At 46.0% G+C, this 19,124-nt stretch overlaps 1 protein-coding gene across 1 annotated transcript in view; it reads right to left on the bottom strand.

The window, feature by feature from the left end:
* KIAA2012 (KIAA2012 ortholog) overlaps positions 1–19,124 on the bottom strand; it is a 116,293-nt gene that overhangs the window by 26,139 nt on the left and 71,030 nt on the right. The window contains exons 14-15 of the mRNA XM_065880791.1: positions 16,394–16,531; positions 7,313–7,385 (exon numbers count right to left, since the gene is read on the bottom strand). Coding sequence (XP_065736863.1) covers positions 7,313–7,385; positions 16,394–16,531 — 211 coding nt within the window. The remainder of the gene's footprint in view (positions 1–7,312; positions 7,386–16,393; positions 16,532–19,124) is intronic.

The following is a 19,124-nucleotide window of genomic DNA, read 5'->3' as shown; positions in this document are numbered from 1 at the left end:
GCTCTCTAGTTGTGGCTCACGTGCTCAGTAGTTGTGGTGAGTGGGCTTAATTGCTCATCAGCATGTGAGATCTTAGTTCCCCCACCAGGGATAGAACTCGTGTCCCCTGGAAGGCGGATTCTTACCCACTGGACCACCAGGGAAGTCCCCACTTGCTCCGTTTGGAGCTGTTTATTCCTGGAGTCAGGAACTGCCCCTGAGGAAATGCTTTCAAAACCAAACTAAATTGAACTAAACTAAACACCTACAGACACTGAGTTGAGAGAGACTTGGGTTACCTTGGTTTTAATAATTAGCCACGATTTTGCACAATTCTCCTGGCTTCTAGACCTCAGTTTCCTTTATCTACAATATAAAAAAACTTCTAGAGATTCTAAATAATCTCCAAGTTTCATGCTGGCTTTCAAAAAATGCTGCCATTATTTTGTGGTATTTCTTCTACCTTGTGACTATTCCTAATCAGAAACACATGGATGGCTCTCTTAAAGAGCCAGGGGCTTGGAGTCATAGAAACCTGGGTTCATATCTCAGCTCCTTCACTTACTGGCTGTGTGACCTTGGGCTATTTACCTAACCTCTCTGAGCCTCCTTTGCCTCATCTGTGAAATATAGATAATGTACTTTACCTCATAAGGTTGTGGTGAGGATAAAATAAGATAAAAGTACAAAAAAGAAAGTACCTAGCAAAGTGTCTTTCTGCAGAGTAAGTGCCAAAAATTCCTTCCCTTTTCTCCACCCAAGTGACGATGTGTGGAAAAGTAGCCAAAAGATAAGCTTTATAAATTTAAAAGTTTAAATTGTTTGTCTGGCACTTCAAGGTGTTTCCCGTTTGCCTGCCTCCCACCTCTTCCCTAGAGTCCAAGTCGGCCTGTTTGGTAGATTTTGAGACTGTCTAGCTCTGTGAGTCTCCACCCAGGCCTGGGATCCGCAGGAGGTGCCAGCGGGTAGCGACATCACAAGCTACCGCAGAGAGGAGAAGAAAAGACTAACAGATGCGGCCCGGAGAGCCGACCCTTTGGGGCAAGCCGAGCCTGGAGTCCCGAGCTCGCTGCAAGGAGCTCCGTTTGCAAGGAGGTCAGAGGCGACAGGTGGAGACGGCCTCGCGCTGGCGGAGCGGCGGCGCCGGGCGGCCACTGGCGGGAGAGCGGGCGCCGCCGGCCCCTGGAGCCGCCGGTGGGGGGCGGGAGACGATGGAAGGCGCGCCCCGCCGCCGCCTGCTGGGACCTTTCGTCCTCTCCTCGCTCCCCCGATTTGCCACACTTCTTTTTTTTTTTTTTGAAAAACTTGCCTGAAGATTCTCTTCATTTCGGTTTCTCCACTTTATATGTGTGTGAAGCATTTCTTCTCTATTTCGCCTTGACCTTTTTGCTTTCTCGCCCTTTACCTACCAGAACTCCAGGATCCGCAAACGCTCCTTTTGGTAACTGTTAACAACCAGACTTGATCTCTATAGATGGAGTCTGGGAGGTCAGTCAGGTCTGGAGCCTCGCCTCTACCCAGCTCTGTGACCAAGGACATGTTCCTTAACCTCACTGTGCCACAGTGTTCTCATCTGGCAAATGGAGATAATAAGAGCTCCTTCTTTACAGGATTGTTATAAAAGTTAAATGAAACAATTTACAGAAAATGCTTAGCCTGATGCCTGGCACACAGTGAGTGTGAACTGCTACCCCCGTCTTAATGGCTTCACTGCAAATGCACTCTGGGTTCACTAAACTCCTTCCATCATGTCCAGCATCACCTCCTCCAGGGAGCCCTCCCTGACTTTTCCCTGTCTCTCCCATGCTGGTCTGGATCAGTTGTCCTTCCTGTGTTCTCTGGGAACACTAAACACATTGAACACAGAGGTGGTTCTAACCATGCCTGCCCAGGTCTGGCTCCTCTATTAGAGTGGGAGCTTCATAAGGAGTGTGTCTCATCCAACCACAGAGGGCCTGGCACTCAGTAGGGGATCAGCAAATGGTCCCTAAGTAAATGAAGGCAATTTCCATTCATGCAGCGAGTGGTTAAAGACCTAAGAAGGCCTGAACCTGGGGTCTGAACCCTGGAGCTGTCTCAGCGCTAACACTGAGACTTCTACTCTTCCCCTTAACAGAAACAATCCCAAGGTCACTGAGTCATAGGAAATGGAAGGAAGAGATTGGAAGGTCAGTTGTGTTATTTTCTGATGAGGAAGTGGAAGGCTAGAGAGGCCAGCAGGTCTCTTGCAGCCTCATGCCCGTACAGGAGGACCGTGGTGAAGACTGTGTTCTCATTCTTGACCCGCTGGGCTCTTACTCACTGGCCGCTGTGGCTGAGCCTGGGCCCCCGTGCAGCATGGGGACTGCTGGTCTCTTTCGAGACTCTCTTGGTCAGGGCCCACCCAAGGGTGACGGGTGGCAGAGCTTTATGTGCGACACGCTAAAATGGTGGCTGGCTTTCCCTGGGAGCAGGTGAAGTGGAAGGAGCTTGGGAAGGAGGCCCAGCCCCAGTCCTGGCCCTGCTGCTTATTGCTTATCACTGTGCAACCCTGGTGAGTCATAGATAAAAAGAGCATGAGGGTGGGATGGGGACTGAGAGATTATCCAACCCACCGCCATGGTTTATGGAAAAGGAATCCACAGCTCAGAGAAGTTATGTGTCCTAGACTATGGGCCTAATCAAAGGCAGAGCTGGTAACTGAACCGATATCTGTCGAATCTGAAACCCAGGGTCCTCAGTGAGACTATTCCAGGGTTTCCCAAATAATAATGGACACACGAGTCACTTGAAGGTCTTGTTAAAGCACAGGTAGGTCTGGGTGAGACCCCAGATTCTACATTTCTAACAAGGCCCCAGGTTCTAGCTAGAAAGGGTCCAGACCAGCGAGTCTCACCTTCTAGCTCTACTATGATGTAACTACTTAGTGCACTAACCACTGATTAGACCAGTCTTGTCGGGTTAATGAAGGCATGGCAGCTAGTGGGCCCTTAACCTAGAAGCCAGTGGGGCCAGCACCCTCCTCACCTGCTCGTCCTTCCCCAACAGTGTTATTCATTCACGACCCCTGTTGGCTGCTTCTGTGTCTTTGGTGGAGATGCAGGTCCTGGCTGGTGGCTTTTGGTCTGTGAGTGCACCCCTTTTGGAGGACTTGTACCTTGCTAACACTTGCAGGCACTGTTTCTTCACAGGGTGTGTGCCAGGCCCAAAGTTGAGTCTTCACTGCAAGCTCTTGAGGGTAGGAACCTTGGTTTTGTCATCTCTGAATCTCTTGAATACTCACTCATTCCTCCATTCACTGGATTCATTCGTCTATGGAACATTGCTAGGCCTGGCTAACTAAGGCGCAGTCCTTGTCCTCAAGAAACATACATAACACATGGGCTATAAAGTGGTACTTAGTGGTTGCCCAATAAGCATGTGTGCAACTGAATTATGCTTTGGTGCTCTGGGGGAAGTGGCAGTGTCGTCAAGTGATAGAGAGGGCAATGGAGAGCAGCTGGTATTGGCCACTACCTAATAAGGGGCTTGTTTTCAAAGAAGGGTGTCTGGTTCCTTAGGCAGTTCCCATTGGGGTCAGTGGAAATGACAGCACCGAAGCCTCACAGGAGTCTCTGCACTTTTCAAAGTTATCAGGCAAATTCACAAATGCATTATAATTTTTAGCTCTCCCTTTGACACTGTAAAGACCGATGGAGGAAACAGGGATGCTCTAGCTCCTCTTCTCAGGCGAGTCACAGAGGGGGCGCCTAAAACACGCATGGTGTCTGCAGCAAACAGAGAAATGACCCACCATGGTGACTCTGAGTCCACGAGGTAGGAAAGTGGTAGCATCTGCAAGACAGAGCCATCTACCCACACGTGGCAGAGATGCCAACTGCCACCTAATGTCCATTCCCCTCGAGTCTTAGCTTGGCACGTGAACACCCAGCAAGAGACTTTATTCCCCAACCTCGCTCGTAGGAGGCCAGCGGATATGAGCGGAGGTGGAAGAGGTGTGAGTCCAGAATCAGGCCCTTAAAAGGCAGCTGTGCCTTTTCCTCTCCTGCCCTGCAGGGTGAGGGAAAAGCTGAGCCAGCTTTGACCATGCAGACAAGGGTGATAGCAAAGAGGGTGGCAGAGAGACGATAAGAGAGAAAGAGCCTGGGTCCCTGGACAGCCCTGTGGAGCAGAGCTGTCCTACCGCCTGCCTGCCAGCCTGGACTCTTCCATGAGACAGAAGTAAAACTTCCATCTCGTTTGAAGTCACTTTATTTTGGTCTTTGTTAGAACCAACGTCCTAACTACTACATATCTGTCTCTTGAATAAAGCAATGATGCTCTGAGCCTTTTTTTTCCTGGTAGAATAGAAATGGCTCATTGGTTTCTAGGGTTTTCTGTGAGACTTGCCTTTTGTCCCCCACCCCCCATTGTTTCAGGCTACTCACTAGGGATCCTCTGCACTCATTCAGGGCTCCCCAAATCTCTCAAAGCTATTGATAATATCTTAAGTTCTGCCACATTCCAAGGGGTTATGTCACTACCACAACATTACCTCATTCAGATTGGGTCTGTTGCCCACCCCTGGACTTAAGTAAGAGGAGGACTTACGCAGAGGACTCAGCCAGTTCCCCAAGAGCAAGCAATCCCACCTCCACTCCCTGCAATTGAGACTGATTTGGAAAGTAAATAAAGCATCGTGTTACATCATGTTATCAACTTAGAACAAGTCTCTCCTGATAAGGCTACTAATATTAAGGTTTTTAAGAAACAGACTAATACCTAACCTTTAGTGAGCACTTACTGTGTGCCAGGCATTCTTATAAGCACATTACATGTATTAACTCCTTTATGTCACAACCACCCCACAAGATAAATACTATTAGTATCTCCATTTTACAGATGTAGAAAAAAGATGCCCAGAGAAGTTTGGTAACTTACTCAAGGCCACACAGTTAGCAAGTGGTGGAACCAGGATTTGAACCCCGGGACTCAGACTTGATAATAGATGCTCTTGATCACTGTGATGCTGCCTAAACAGTGTCCTCCAATCCTCCTACTCCCATTATACTTAAAAGAACAGATTAAATTGAGTCACTGCCAAATTCAGAGAACTAAATTCTGGAAGCAAGGCCCAGGGCAGTGGTTCTCAAAGTGTGGTCCTTGGACCACTAGCCTCAGAATCACTGAGGAACTTAATAAAATTTCAAATTCTATGACCTCAGCCCAGATCTAGTGAATCAGAAACTCTGGAGGCAGGGCCCAGACATCTTTATTTTTATAAGCCTTCCAGGTGGTTCTGAGGCACACCGAAGTCTGAGAACCATTGGCCTAGTAAATAAACAAGAACTGAAACAAGAATGGAAATTATGTTCTTTCCTTGGACTTTGGGGGTGGGAAAGAGAGGCAGAAAGAAAAGTTTTGTATTTAAAATGAGCAATTTCCCAAACCCTCTCTGGAGGTTGCTGATTTGACCTATCTTGTGAAAACTTGCATGCTGTATTCTCACCAAGACCAAGACTCATGCTTTTCTCATTGGATGTGGCCCCGGCTCACTGCTTATAATTAATCTTATAGATCACTACTTAATTTAGAGTAGGAAAACAATCCTGACAATTAGTCGTAAGATCTATGAAGGGAAAATTGATCCTTAAATAGTTAAAAAAAAATTCCTTGGCACTCCCGCCTTTTTTTCCCTTCAAAGATCTGAAATTCTTTTTAAACATTAGCATTTGTCATTCGGGACAGGCAAATGCCTTCTTTAATTTTCTGTGGTGATATTTCACTGCGTTAAAGTCTGTCTGAATAACCTTTATGGAACTCAGCTGGGCCTCTCTCTGTCAGGAGACAGGAAATCTGTTCTGACTGACTTGGTCATTGCTTAGATTTGGCCGTGTTCTACGCTGCCTAAAACCTCCACTGCACTTGGCCAAGACCTTGGGGCCTCTTCGGTGCTCACAATCTAGACATGTGATTTACGATATGGAAGATCTGAAGACTGGAACACATTTCCCTGGCTATTGTCACTCAGCTTTGGAAATGGAGGTGGTGAGAGACCTATGTCAGCAGAAGCCTTGCTTAAAAGTTTGACCGAACACAGGGATCAGGCTACCATAATATTTTGTCTGATATCCAGAAACAGTGAAATTTTTTTTTGCGGTACGCGGGCCTCTCGCTGTTGTGGCCCCTCCCGTTGTGGAGCAGAGGCTCCGGATGCGCAGGCTCAGCGGCCATGGCGCACGGGCCCAGCCGCTCCACGGCGTGTGGGATCTTCCCGGACCAGGGCACAAACCCGTGTCCCCTGCATCGGCAGGCGGACTCTCAACCACTGCACCACCAGGGAAACCCGGGCAGTACTGTTTTCAACGTCAGCTGAGGACTCAGGCGGGGATGTGAAGGCAGAGGTAGTCCTATTCCAGAGCCCATGCTCTCTACTCAGCTGCCCAGATCTGCTGCTGCTAGCCTATATAGAGCACCTTATAGGACTTAGAGAAAGGCATTCCCGTAGAAGGGCCAAAGGGAAAGGAGCCTCCTTTGGGTGGATGCACCCAGTGCTGGAGTGCGTGGCTCAGGGTGCGCAGCACAGGCTGGATTTCAGCCCCTCTTGCTCCCTCTGCTGGACGCCTTTGTACAGTGAACGACAAGCGCAACTCTGGCTGGCAGGCCCTGCATCCGCTCCTTGAGAATACATCTCTCACACATCTGTTTCCACCCCTGCAAGAAGCAATGAGGATGAAGACCAGCTCTGCTACCTGGGACTAGCTAACTGCAGCATCACGTAGCATGCCCAGGTGACCCCAGGGAAGAGCTTAGAGTCCAGTTCAGGGTATCAAAATATGAACTATGCCAAAAAGCCCAGTTGTGGGCCCAGTCTTTCCAAGAATCATCCTGATTATCAAATGCAGCATCATTTTTGGAGGAAGTCACACTCAAGGAGCTCTGGCCACCCAGAGCTGTGGGCGACACGGGCTGGGTCTCTAAAGATGCTGGTCCCCCCTCTGTGGAATGTTAACCCTCTAGGCAGAGAACCTCAGCTCCCTCACTTGCTTATCCAGGAGCCTATGAAAGCAGGAGAAGCCAGAGGTAGAGGTGCCTGTGGGATCTTTTTGTAATGCCCCAAAGTCTCCACTCTCTTCTATCAACCTGCAGCTGCTGGCAGGAAATAAATCTTTCAATAAGTCCAAGGACATACAAGCATGTTACCATCAGCTGGCTTGTGATACAGTAAGAGCACATCAGAGTCTGTATTCTGACTTCCAACCCATGACCTGAGAGGAAATGGAAGGGTCCTTCCTCATTAACATCTTTGAACAGTGCAAAGTTCATCCCACAATTATTGCAATCAGACTATAAAACCCAACCCAGCTGTTTCTACCTTGAGGGCCTGGGTGATATTCTCTGAGGGGTCCTCCAGGCTCTTCATGATAGTCCAGTTCATCTCCACTTTCCTGTTAGGTTAACAACAACAATAAACACATGAGACAGAATAAGTACCAGCACTCCTAGGGTCCATATGCCCTTCGGTCAAAGGGAATCCAGTCTTCTTAGTTGTCTCTTCTTCTTTGTCTATCTGTTTTAACTTGTGTCCAAGAATTCTGCTGCCAGCGTGAAGGGCCCTGAAGAGCCAGGTGGGCTTAGCAGTGGCCTTGAGCACCGTCCTTATCTGTCCTCCTCTGTGGGAGGCTTGTCCCATCCATCAGAGCAGTGCTCCATGCCTGGCATATGTGGGAAAAAGAATGTCACAGGCAAAGGCCGACCGGCAGAAGGCAACAGAGTACCTCTAGGGATTTGAGGGAGGTCCAGTGTGACCAGAGCAGAGATGGGGTGAAGTGGGAAGGGTGGGGAGGACTCAGACTCTCAGGGCCTTGGAGGTAGTTTAAGGATTTTGGCCTTTACCTTGAAAACAAATGGAAGGCACTGAGGGTTTAAAACAGGGCAGCAAAAGGATCAGATTGGCCTTTTGTAGGGCTTCCAGGATTACCACGGATAAGGTTCCTTTTATTTTTTATTTAAATAAATTTATTTATTTACTTTTGGCTGCGGTGGGTCTTCGTTGCTGTGTGCAGGCTTCAGTAGTTGTGGCGCAGGGGCTTAGTTGCTCTGTGGCATGTGGGATCTTCCCAGAGCAGGGGTCGAACCCGTGTCCCCTGCATTGGCAGGCAGATTCTAAACCACTGTGCCAACCAGGGAAGTCCCCAGATTAGGTTTCTTATCACATGGAATCCCCTCTTCCTTCTTTCTCTGAGTCACACAAGCTGCGTGCAATCCCGCCACCCAGAAATCTCTATAACGATGGTCTTCAACCCTGGCTGTGTCTTAGAATTATTTGTGAAGCTTAAAAAAAAAAAAAAAAAAAAAAAAGAAAGATTCCTAGGACATAACCCCAAATGTTAAAATCAGACTTTCTGGATGGAGCTGGGGCATTTTTAAGGCTTCTTGGGTGATTCCGTCATGCAGCCAGGATTGAGAACCATGGGTCTTCTCTAGAGGATTGGAAGAACAGCACTTCAGTTGCCAAGGAAACGTGGCAGGTAGAGTCAGTGACTCAAGTAAAGCCCTCAGTGTTTGATAAGGCCAGCTCTTGGCCTTTGTCACCTGGATCTCTGCTTAATCCACAGCTTCATTTCAGCTGTGGAGAAGGAATCTGAGGGCCCTAGAATCCACTCCTGGGACTAAAGTTCCTCACTCTTTAGTTGACAGTTTTCCTCTTTATTATCAAATACCCCAGCTGCTTTGGAAAGACACAGTTATCTGCTAATTTGTTTGACATTCTCTTCTTGCTTGATGGCTTTTTGCCCCGCGTGTTTCTCACTTGTTAGCTTAGTGTTTGCAGCTGATGAGATATTCTGACGTAAAAAAACCTAAAACAGCTAAGCAACTTTCTTTCTTTTGCATTTATCTCTTTGGAGACAAAGCACATTTGGCCTGATGCAATAAAAAAAAAAATCATGTCTGAATAAATGGAAAGTTTTTAAAAAAATGATTGCAAGAAAAACCTGCCTCAGTCCAGTAAACAGCAAAGTTAGAAGACTAGAAAAGAGATAAATTTTTTAAAATTCTGTTTATAAATCCTTTTAGCCTAACAGGAAATTGGATTAAAAGGGAGAAACAAGCTTCCTCTTTTGGAAGAATTTCAAAGCTCAGAAGAATAAAACTTGAGTCTTCACAACATGCAGCTATGAGCCTTCAGGGACAAGAAATATTCTTCTCATTTCACAGACGGGGAGATGGAGGCAGAGAGAGTTGGGGATTTGGAAAGAATCTTTTGATGAGTCCCTGTGAGAAAAAGAAGTACAGTAGTCTTAATTTGAAAGTCTGGGGAATTTCCTGGTGGTCCAGTGGTTAGGGCTCTGCGCTTCCACTGCCAGGGACCTGGGTTCAATCCCTGGTCAGGGAACTAAGCTCCCACAAACCACGCTGCTGTGAGGTCTTAAAAAAAACCACATTCTGCCTCTTGCTTAGAAAAGTGTCAAAAAGCTATCATTTTTTACATATACAAGCACACATGTGAAAAGACTTATACCTAAGGTCACTGGTTGCAACAGATTGGAAACAACCTACGTATCCCATCAATGGGGGATGTTTTAAATAAATTATGGTAATTTACACAATGGAATACAATGCAACCATTAAGAAGCATCTCTTAATGAATTAACAGAACTCCAAGATATAATAAGTTAAAAAAAAGTAAGACTGTGAGCAATGTGTATAATATATAAAAACATGTATAAAATGTCTCTATTTTTCTACCTGTATTGGACTGTATATACATACTACAACTCGGGAAAGGTACACAGGAAACTAGCATCAGTGGTGTCCAAGGGGGAGGGAACACAGCTGGGAGACATACCCTTTTATACTTAAATTGTTTAAACTTCCTGAGTATATTTCGGATTCAAGATTTGAATTGAAAAAACTAAAACTAAAAAGTGACAGCAGTCTGCCACTTTTAATGAGTTATAGAGGTAATGACTGAAACACAGGCAATAATACTTGGTGAGTGAGCAAAACAAGCTGAAGGACTGAAAATTCAAATCCCAGCTCTGTTATTCTGGCCAAGTCATTTGCTCTCCATCTCTACATTTGGCTTATGAATATTTATTGGGTGTCTGTTGTGTGCCAGGTACTGTGCCGGGCGCAGGGGGCACAAAGCTGAAAGATCTATTTGTAAGAAGCTCAGTGACTTGTAGAGAAACAGGAAACCTCACCGTCGCCATGCAGTGTGATAAATGCTGTGACAGATTATGACAGGTTTCTGCAGGACCTCACGGGAGGTGAAGCTAAGTTAGGCTGGGAAGGTTGGTTTACCAGTGGACATGGTGCTAAGTCTTGCAGAGAAGGGGAGGTTAGGGCAGTTCCCGCAGAGGAAGGAGCATGTACTGGCTGGGGGGCGCATTCTGGTGTGGCTGCAGGGCCCGGACAGTGGGAATCAGACACGGGCCAGATCTTCCAAGTCACAGTCTGGAGTTTTAAAAAGATATTCATTTGTTCTATTTTTCTATTTATAAAAGAAATACATTTTTGATGCCAGAATTAACCGGAAGGCCAACGGGGACGTGGTAGGGAATTTCAAGCAAACCAGTGGTATATGACTGAGCTGTATTTAGAAAGAGCGCTGGCAACAGGGTGGTGTTATAGGTCTGGGGCGGGGTGGGGTGCGTGGGGATAGTAACAAACACTTTGTAAACACAAACTGTAGCACTGAAACCAGACAAGAGAGACAGTTGCCTGAATGGTTGTGGTGCAGATCCTGGAGTCAGACTGCCTGCCCTGAAGCCCTGATCCTGTACTTCATGCCTTACAGGTCACGCGAGGTACTTAATCCCTGAACCTCAGTTTCTTCAACTGACAGGGGCTGGGCCAGGTGGCCTGAAGTTCTCATCTGTCCCTGGAGAACCTTCCACTGGTCCTGCCCTCTCCCCTCACACACAGCGCCCTATCTGAGCATGGTACTTCTAGGTTCACCACAGGCTTCGGGAAGGAACTGCTGGGAGGATGGGGAATGCAGGAGCCAGAGGTGGGGCTCCAGGGGGCTGTATGTGCTGTATGACCTATCATTGAACCTCAACCTCTCCATCTGTGAAATGGGGGTAATGATAAATTTTGTACGAGTTCTTGAAAAGCTAAATTAGGAAAATACATTTGGACATTCTGTGTAACATATGTAACACATACATCTAAATGACTAATTTCAATGCCTTCTTACTGCTGGAAGGAAATCAGTATCTCATTTGTGAGTGTCAACTTTAAGGTCGTACAAATTTTCTTGTGTATTAAAAAGATCCCACACCTATTCTTTTTTTTTTTTCGGTACGCGGGCCTCTCACCGTTGTGGCCTCTCCCGTTGCGGAGCACAGGCTCCGGACGCGCAGGCTCAGCGGCCATGGCTCACGGGCCCAGCCGCTCCGCGGCATGTGGGATCTTCCCGGACCAGGGCACGAACCCGTGTCCCCTGCATCGGCAGGTGGACTCTCAACCACTGCGCCACCAGGGAAGCCCTCACACCTATTCTTTAATAAAGAAAACGGATTTATGAAAGTCATAAGGTATCTTGTGTTATTAAAATATTGTCTCTTCTCCTCTCCCAGGTTCTGAAGCCAGAACAAAGAAGTACAATTAAATTCTTCTCAGGAACAGGATAGGCCTAATCAATATCAGGAATTGTGGGTTTGGTGGCTTTGAGTCCTAGTTCCGTCTGCTGCCTGCCACGTCACCCTTGGCCTCTCATCTCGCCAATCCTCAGTTTCCTCATCTGCATGGTGGCGAATTGCACACTTAACAGGAAGGGGGTTGGGGAAATTAAATAATGGTTAATATGTGAGAGGCCTGGCTCTTGGCAGGGACCAGTGAATGTTTCTTTCTTTCTCTCTGTGAACTGAACCCTTTATAGATATGAACATACTTTGAAAATTATTATTTCATGTAATTCTCACCTCACTGCTGAGAGGCAGGTATGGAGGTCCCAGCATTATTATCTCCAATTTTACTAAAGAGGCAGCGGAATCCCAGATGCATTACAAGGTTACTCAGAGTCAGAGAAAACCCAGGGCTTCCCAACTGCTGGTCAGACGCTTTAATACTGATAATAGTCTACTTAATCCTGGGCTTCCTTCTTTGGGAACTGTAACAGACTCAATGCCCTGAAAATTTTTCCTGGCGAAATTATTATTCAAGTGTCCTTGAATCATTGCATCTCGAAACCAGCTTGTGAGCCCTTTGCAGCTCTCCTGCTGGTGGTCAACAAAGCTGGTGTCAAGGACTCTAGGCCCTAGGACTTGCCTCCCGAGGGGCCTGCTCCATCTTAGGACAACATCTTGAGCCCAACATTGTTTTGCTGTTACTTCTTCTCACTGAAATCCATGCTGTTTTTTCCCCACATGACCACAGGATTCAGTGGCGGTGACAGCCATCCTCTGCTTGGTGGCATGTGCCCACACCTGCCTGCATAAGTAAAACGCAGGGCTGGCCCCAAACCAGGGGCAGGGGACTGTTCAAAGTACCTGATTTCAGGCAGGTTCCTCTGCCTTGATTTGAGGGTACCAAGTGATAACTGCCTGTGTGAATGCTGTGAGGTGGAACTTATTTCTCATTCTTCACATCTTCTGGGCATAACATACATACTCTTTGATGTCAATGTTGAGTATAAGCATATTCAATTCTGTATATAGCATTAATTGGCATTATTGCTATTTTCTTCCCTACTACCACGAACCCTGATAATTTATTAAAATTCCTGGGGAAAAAAAATCTCTACCTTAATTTATTCATCAATTACCATTTCTTTTTCAAAAACAGATTTTTAGGGCTTCCCTGGTGGTACAGTGGTTGAGAGTCCGCCTGCCGATGCAGGGGACACAGGTTTGTGCCCTGGTCCGGGAGGATCCCACATGCCGCGGAGCGGCTGGGCCCGTGAGCCATGGCCGCTGAGCCTGCGCTTCCAGAGCCTGTGCTCCGCAGTGGGAGAGGCCACAACAGTGAGAGGTCCGCGTACTGCAAAAAAAAAAAAAAAAAATTAAAAAAAACATGGTTCAATTTTTACGTGAACCCAGATGTACTCTGGATCAATCGTGTTTCCCCATGTCTAAGCGTGATATGGATTATCCTATAAAATGGGCTAATAGCATTGCCTTCAGTGTTATCAATAGGTTTTTAAATTTGAGGAGGGTTCCACGTGTAATAACTGAGAAATGAATGAGTCTCTCCTATAGCAACCTGTGCCTGCCTCTGCCATAATACTGTGCTGATATTATCTGCTTCTTGTTTATCTTCCTCTTAGATTATAGGCTCCTTGGAAGGCCAGGGATGGAGATGATTCATCTCTGTGTTCTCAGTGCCTAGCACAGTGTCTGATATACAATGGATGCTCAATATATGTTGTCTGAAGGAAAGTGGATGATCATTGGGAGAGAAAGCTTTATGTTGGGTCCACAGAATGCAGGTGGGAGTGAGGGGAAGGGCAGAGTACTGGAGAGTCAGAAAATATTCCTGCAACAGACTGGATGAGTGCACAGGGATGGAATTTTCTAGAAGGAGCTGTGCTGGATGCTTAGCTAATGTGGTAGGCAGTGCTTTTGATTGGATAGGACTCAGTTGGGGTCTGCAGGGTTGAAAACATGGGACCCGGAGCAGGGCTGCCTGACTTTGAATCTTGTTTCTGCCATATTCCAACTGTATGTCATGTGAGAAGTTACTTCAGCTCTCATCTGTAAAATGGGATAACACTACCTACTTCTTAGATTCGTTTTTTGAGTTAAATGAGTTCTTGCATGTAAAACTTAGAACAAAGCCGGGCATGGAGTAAGTGTTCATTTATGTTAGCAATTGTGATTATTTACATCTCTTTCCATTTTCCTTTTCTGCCTCAATATTTTTATTTCTTACCCTCATCCCCTGAAATGTGTACTACTTCCAACATGCACCAGGAAAAAATGAATGAAATGTCCTGTGACTAGGCAGGAAATGCACCAATGAAATGTGTAGACTGAATTGGACAGCCTGTATGCCTTTCTTGATTTGAACTCTCCATCCTTTGCTGTACAATCCTGAGATTTGTGTCTTTCTACAAGGCACTCCCTAAGAATCTGGGAGCTACCGTGTCAATGAGGAGAAGGTCTATCTAGGGGGAGCTGTTAACACTGAACATTTGCAAGAAAAGATATAGTCTTTGGGGCAAGGACTGGTCTGGGAGTCAGAAAGTCTAGCGTGTCCCCGTGAGTCTCATGTAGAAGCAGGCTAAGTTACAATTTCTGTGAGTCTTGAAAAGGGTGGACTGGAAAGCGGACCTTAGGGATAACAATGCCTTTCCTTCTATAAGGAAAAGGACGCCAAAGTTGCTGGATGAAAAAGTGTAATACAAAAGCATTGTGGACACTAAATACACAAAAAATTATTGTAAAATTCCTCACTTGCAGCTTCTAGAGGCTCCATAAATATTTTATTATTTCCATAGCAACTATCAATTTGCTATATATGTTGCCTGGAGCAGGACAAGGATTTATCTGTTTCGTTTGCTGTTGTATCTCAAATGCCCAGAAAGTGCCGGACACATATTAGGTAGTAGATGCTCATTATGGGTTGAATGAATGAATAGTGGTAATGATGATATCTCATCCCAGGAAGTACCAACCATAATTCTTCAAGCCCTGAGGGAAGAACTAAACTGTTGCTAAGTAAACGAAAAGGATAGTTTCATTAATGTAAGTGTTTTGGGATGAACCGTGTTCCTCCAAAATTCATATGTTGAAGTCTACCCTCAGTACCCCAGAATGTGACCGTGTTTGGAGACAGGATCTTTAAAGAGGTAAAATGAGGTCATTAGGGTGGGCTGTAATCCAACGACTGGTGTCCTTATAAGGAGAGGAGATTAGGACACAGACTGCATGTAGAGGGAGGACCATGTGAAGACACATAGAGAAGATGGCTATCTATTGACACAAGCAATGAGAAAGGCCTCAGAAGAATTCAACTCTGCTGACACCGTCAGCCTGGACTTCTAGCCTCCAGAATTGTGAGAAAATAAATTTCTGTTGTTTAAGCCATCCAGTCTGTGGTACATTGTTGTGGTGACCCTAGCAAGCTAATACAATGAGTAATGAATCAAGGTAATTATTTTGAATACTTGTAGCAAAAATCTTTCGTTTTGCTCCCCAGAATCATTATCTTATTCAACTTTTAGGTTTTCTTTTTTTCCTTTTTGAGACACTCCTCCCCTCCTTCCTATGAGTTCCTGTGGCTCCAAGCTGGGAAAATCAGAGTATTCCATTCCCCTGGCCATGGCGATTCATTTGCATACAGGCATGTGACCCAAGTTGGGCCAATGATTTAGAAAACAGAAGCTCATGGCTATCTTGCAACCATGGGGAAAGAGCCTATCTAAGAGGAAACAGGAAAGCAGAGCCCAGCCATGGAGAGAGACAGATTTGGGGCAAATACATGACTCTTAAACAAAGCCCCACCTTGCAGAGCTGGGATTGGGGTCGTCCAAAGAAGATGTAACCTAAGAACTTTGGATCAGTGAGTTTAGGAGGGTGACCCTCACGACCTTGGAAGTCCCTGCCAGTCTATAGCACTGGATAGTGCCACCATCAAGAACCCCATGAGTATTTGGTTTCTTCTCCTTTGTTTTTGTCTTTCTTAGTCACTTCTTATCAAGGGCCTGGGACGTTGTCCTCGAGGGTAGGATGAAGGATCTGAGATCCTTCCATGCCAAGACTTGCTTTGTTCCTGATCAATTTCATATATTCCAAGGTCATATATTTCCTGTTCATTCACCTCCGAGGGGGCAAAGAATGGGGAGAAAGAAGGTTTGAAGCCAGAGGGCTGTGGGATGAAAAGGGGGTCAATTCATGGATCATTTAGGAAGCGTCTTCCATGTGCCAGGCGCTGTTAGATGCTGGGGCAGGAAGGCATATTGCAAAGATGGACAAATGCCATCCCTACCACAGGAGCTCTCAGTACCCTAAGCTGGATACAAAGCTGAGCTTGGGAGAGTAATGAACTCCTAGAGAGCAGAAAACAGGGTCAGACATCCAGAAGAGGATTGGCAGTTGCCTTCTAAATGGTTAACTCAAGAATTAGTCTTCCCTGTAGTAGGAATATCAGCTCTACCAAGTGACGGTGGTAAAACAGTAACTATTATTTTAGCTACTGTCAAGATAAAATGAATTATATTTGCCTGTTTTATGAGTGGTTCAAGGTTATCCTTTCTCCTCTCTGTTCCCTGTCCTCCCTCAACCGAACCAGACACCCAACTGATTTGTCCCCGATGGCTGCCTGCGATTACTGTCCTAATTTGTTCTCTCTTCATGTGCTACAAACTGCCTATTTTCTGTCCCTTCTGATAAAGCAAGATCTCTGAGGGACTTCTGAAGCTGTTTTTGTACCATGCAGAAGTGCATTAACTGGAATTCCTGTGTGTGTGTCTATAAAACCCCTAGTCTTCTCAGTGTGAGAGCACCTTCAGGAACGGCGTCATGTCGATATGCAGCTTACGCGTGTAAAATTCTTTTCTGTTTGAACATATCAGCCCTTTATTTATACAACTTTGAGGCTCTCCTGTCTTCTGAGCTGCTGCCTCCAAGGACTGCTGGGCTCCCTGTGAAGAGAAGCAGAAAGCCCCACTTTCATAGGAATGATACACAGTGTGACAAGAGCTAGTCCGAATCCCCAAATATTTATAGAAAGCAATTCTTCATCGTTGGAACACTAATTGTAACACCTATTTTTACCATGGAAGACACAGGGGATCCATATGTATAGAGAATAACCCGAGTTTGGTTAATAATTCATACCTGGGGTTGGCGTAATGGGAAAGTGGGAAAAGGGACCTTATGTTGGAGGGTAGTACTCATTTTATTTAATCCTCTCAACAACCCTGCGAGGCACGTATTGTTATTCCCATTTTGCAGATGAGGAACTGGAGGCTCTGGGAGGTTAAGTCACTTGCCCAAAGCCATACAGCTGTTAAACGGTAGAGCCGAAATCATGGACTGCCTAAAACTCCTTTTTTAATGAGGCCTTTTTTGATACATCTACAGCTTCTATGAACAGTTATCAAACCTGCCTTGCAGCAAATAAAGTTATATCAAGATTCCAGTTTATTCCCAAATTTAAAATGTATTTGGTGTGTTAGAAAGAGTGATTTGAACAAATCTAGCAGAGAGGGAAGGAAGAATGGGCCGTTGGAGGAGTCTGGGAGGCCCTGGGGGCTCTCCCGCCTCCTGTCGCCACAACATGCAAATGGTGTCATGCCTCAGAGCGACAAAGTATAATCTGAACTTGCTTTCCAGCCCATGCCCCATACTGCAACCTAGGTGATCTTTCTGGATGCAGACCGGACCACATCATTCTTCAAAGGTCCTTACCTTCAGGATGAAGGCCAACCTTCTTAAAAGGCTTATAAGACCCTTCCTGCCTGGCCCTGGACTGTCTTTCCCATCTCATTCCGTCATTCAACAAATATTGATTGAATGCTTGTTCTATGCCCAGGAGAGAGGATATGGCAGTGTAAGAAGCAGACAGAAGTCTTCACTCTCAGGAAAACTGCGCATACATCCTACCGAGGGGGGAAAGAAGCGAACGGGTGGCACGTAAGTAATGTCTGAAGGTGATTCGTGATGTAGAGAGAAAGAAAACAGAGAGGGGAGTGAGGAGTAGCTGGCGAGGGTGGGTGGCGGCGGCAATTTTAAGCAGTCAAGGGCCCCTCTTCCCACCTGCCCTGGCAAGAGAGCAGTGTTAGCGCAAAGCCCGCAAGAAGGCGAGGGAAGTTTCTGTGGGGCTCTCTGCAGGAAGTTTTGACCTCGCTGTGGGAATAGCAAGTTCAGGGGGCTGCCATCAACACTGACCCTTGCTTCAGTTCCTGGAGCAAGGCTGCCCACATGCCCTTCCCTCCCTGGGAAACACACCCCTCCCTTCTAACTCCTCTGCATCCTTCAGGTCTGGCTCATCTGTGCTTCCCGTGACAACCCAGAGAACTGAGCCCTTCCCACCGTTGCCCAGAGTGATACTCATGCTTGTACAGCCACCTCTCCTCCACACTAGACTGTAAGCTCCATGAGGGCGGGAACCACAACTATCCTGTTTCCAAATAGCTGCAGTGCCAGGCACAGAGTCTGGAAACGAGTACACACTTGATACATACTTTCAGAATACACACTTGATACATACTTGATACATACTTTCAGAAAAAGAGGAATGATAACATTACCGGCAAGCTACATGTTATGGCCCAACTTAGTTAAAATAGGGAGGGCAAGATTCCGAAGGCAGCAAGGAAGATCCCATGTGCTGCAACTAAGACCCGGCACAGTGAAAGAAAGAAAGAAAGAGAGAGAGAGAGAGGGAGGGAGGGAGGGAGGGAGAGAGAGAGAGAGAGAGAGAGAGGAAGAAAGAAAGAAAGAAAGAAAGAAAGAAAGAAAGAAAGAAAGAAAGAAAGAAAGAAAGAAAAAGAAAGAAATAAATAGAAAAAAAAGTTTAAAAAAGAATAAGGAGGGCAAGAAAGACAGCTTTCCAGGACGCATGTGCTGACCTCCAGAGGCCTGTCCTCTGCGTAGCACTGGCTCCTCATTCCCAAAGAGGAAAGTTACTTGTTATTTTTCAGGGCTGATTTCCTGGGGTCACATACATTAGTGTGCCATGAGATCACCCCGGGTGTGGATTTGATAATTTCCATATTTTCTAAGAGACTAACTCACGGATGGCTGTCTCTCTGGGCGTAACTCTCCTTCCCATCACATTTATATTACTTTTAAGTGTTAATGATGAATTAACAGTTTGTGGGTCCCCACAAGCAGCCATCATTCCGATGAACACCCACACCCTTTTCCTTTGTTTTGAAATGTGGCTAGAGAGAAAGGTTCTTCTGGACAAATACATATCCAATTTTTTGTCATCTCAGCTATATATCTGATTCACTTCTCAGAGTGAGACCTCCCCTCCCTGTTTCTAGATCAAATGAAAGTGTTTGGTCCAATCAAGAATCAGACAAAGTATTTCAAGCTTTCTAGCTTCCGAAACCATGCATGAATCACTGGGTGGAGTAATAGAAATCAGACAATACTGATTTGAGGGAAATTTCTCTATTATCTCTAAGAGAAGATTTTGTGTTAGGTGGGAGGACAAAAGGCACAGCCAAGACTAGTTCCAATGGCTGGAGTTACTTTAACTCCTTATGTGGGGCTCAGATTAAA

Source organism: Phocoena phocoena, chromosome 7 (genome assembly GCF_963924675.1).
Source record: "Phocoena phocoena chromosome 7, mPhoPho1.1, whole genome shotgun sequence".
NCBI classification, from domain to species: domain Eukaryota; kingdom Metazoa; phylum Chordata; class Mammalia; order Artiodactyla; family Phocoenidae; genus Phocoena; species Phocoena phocoena.
This window is presented reverse-complemented; position numbering and strand designations above follow the sequence as displayed.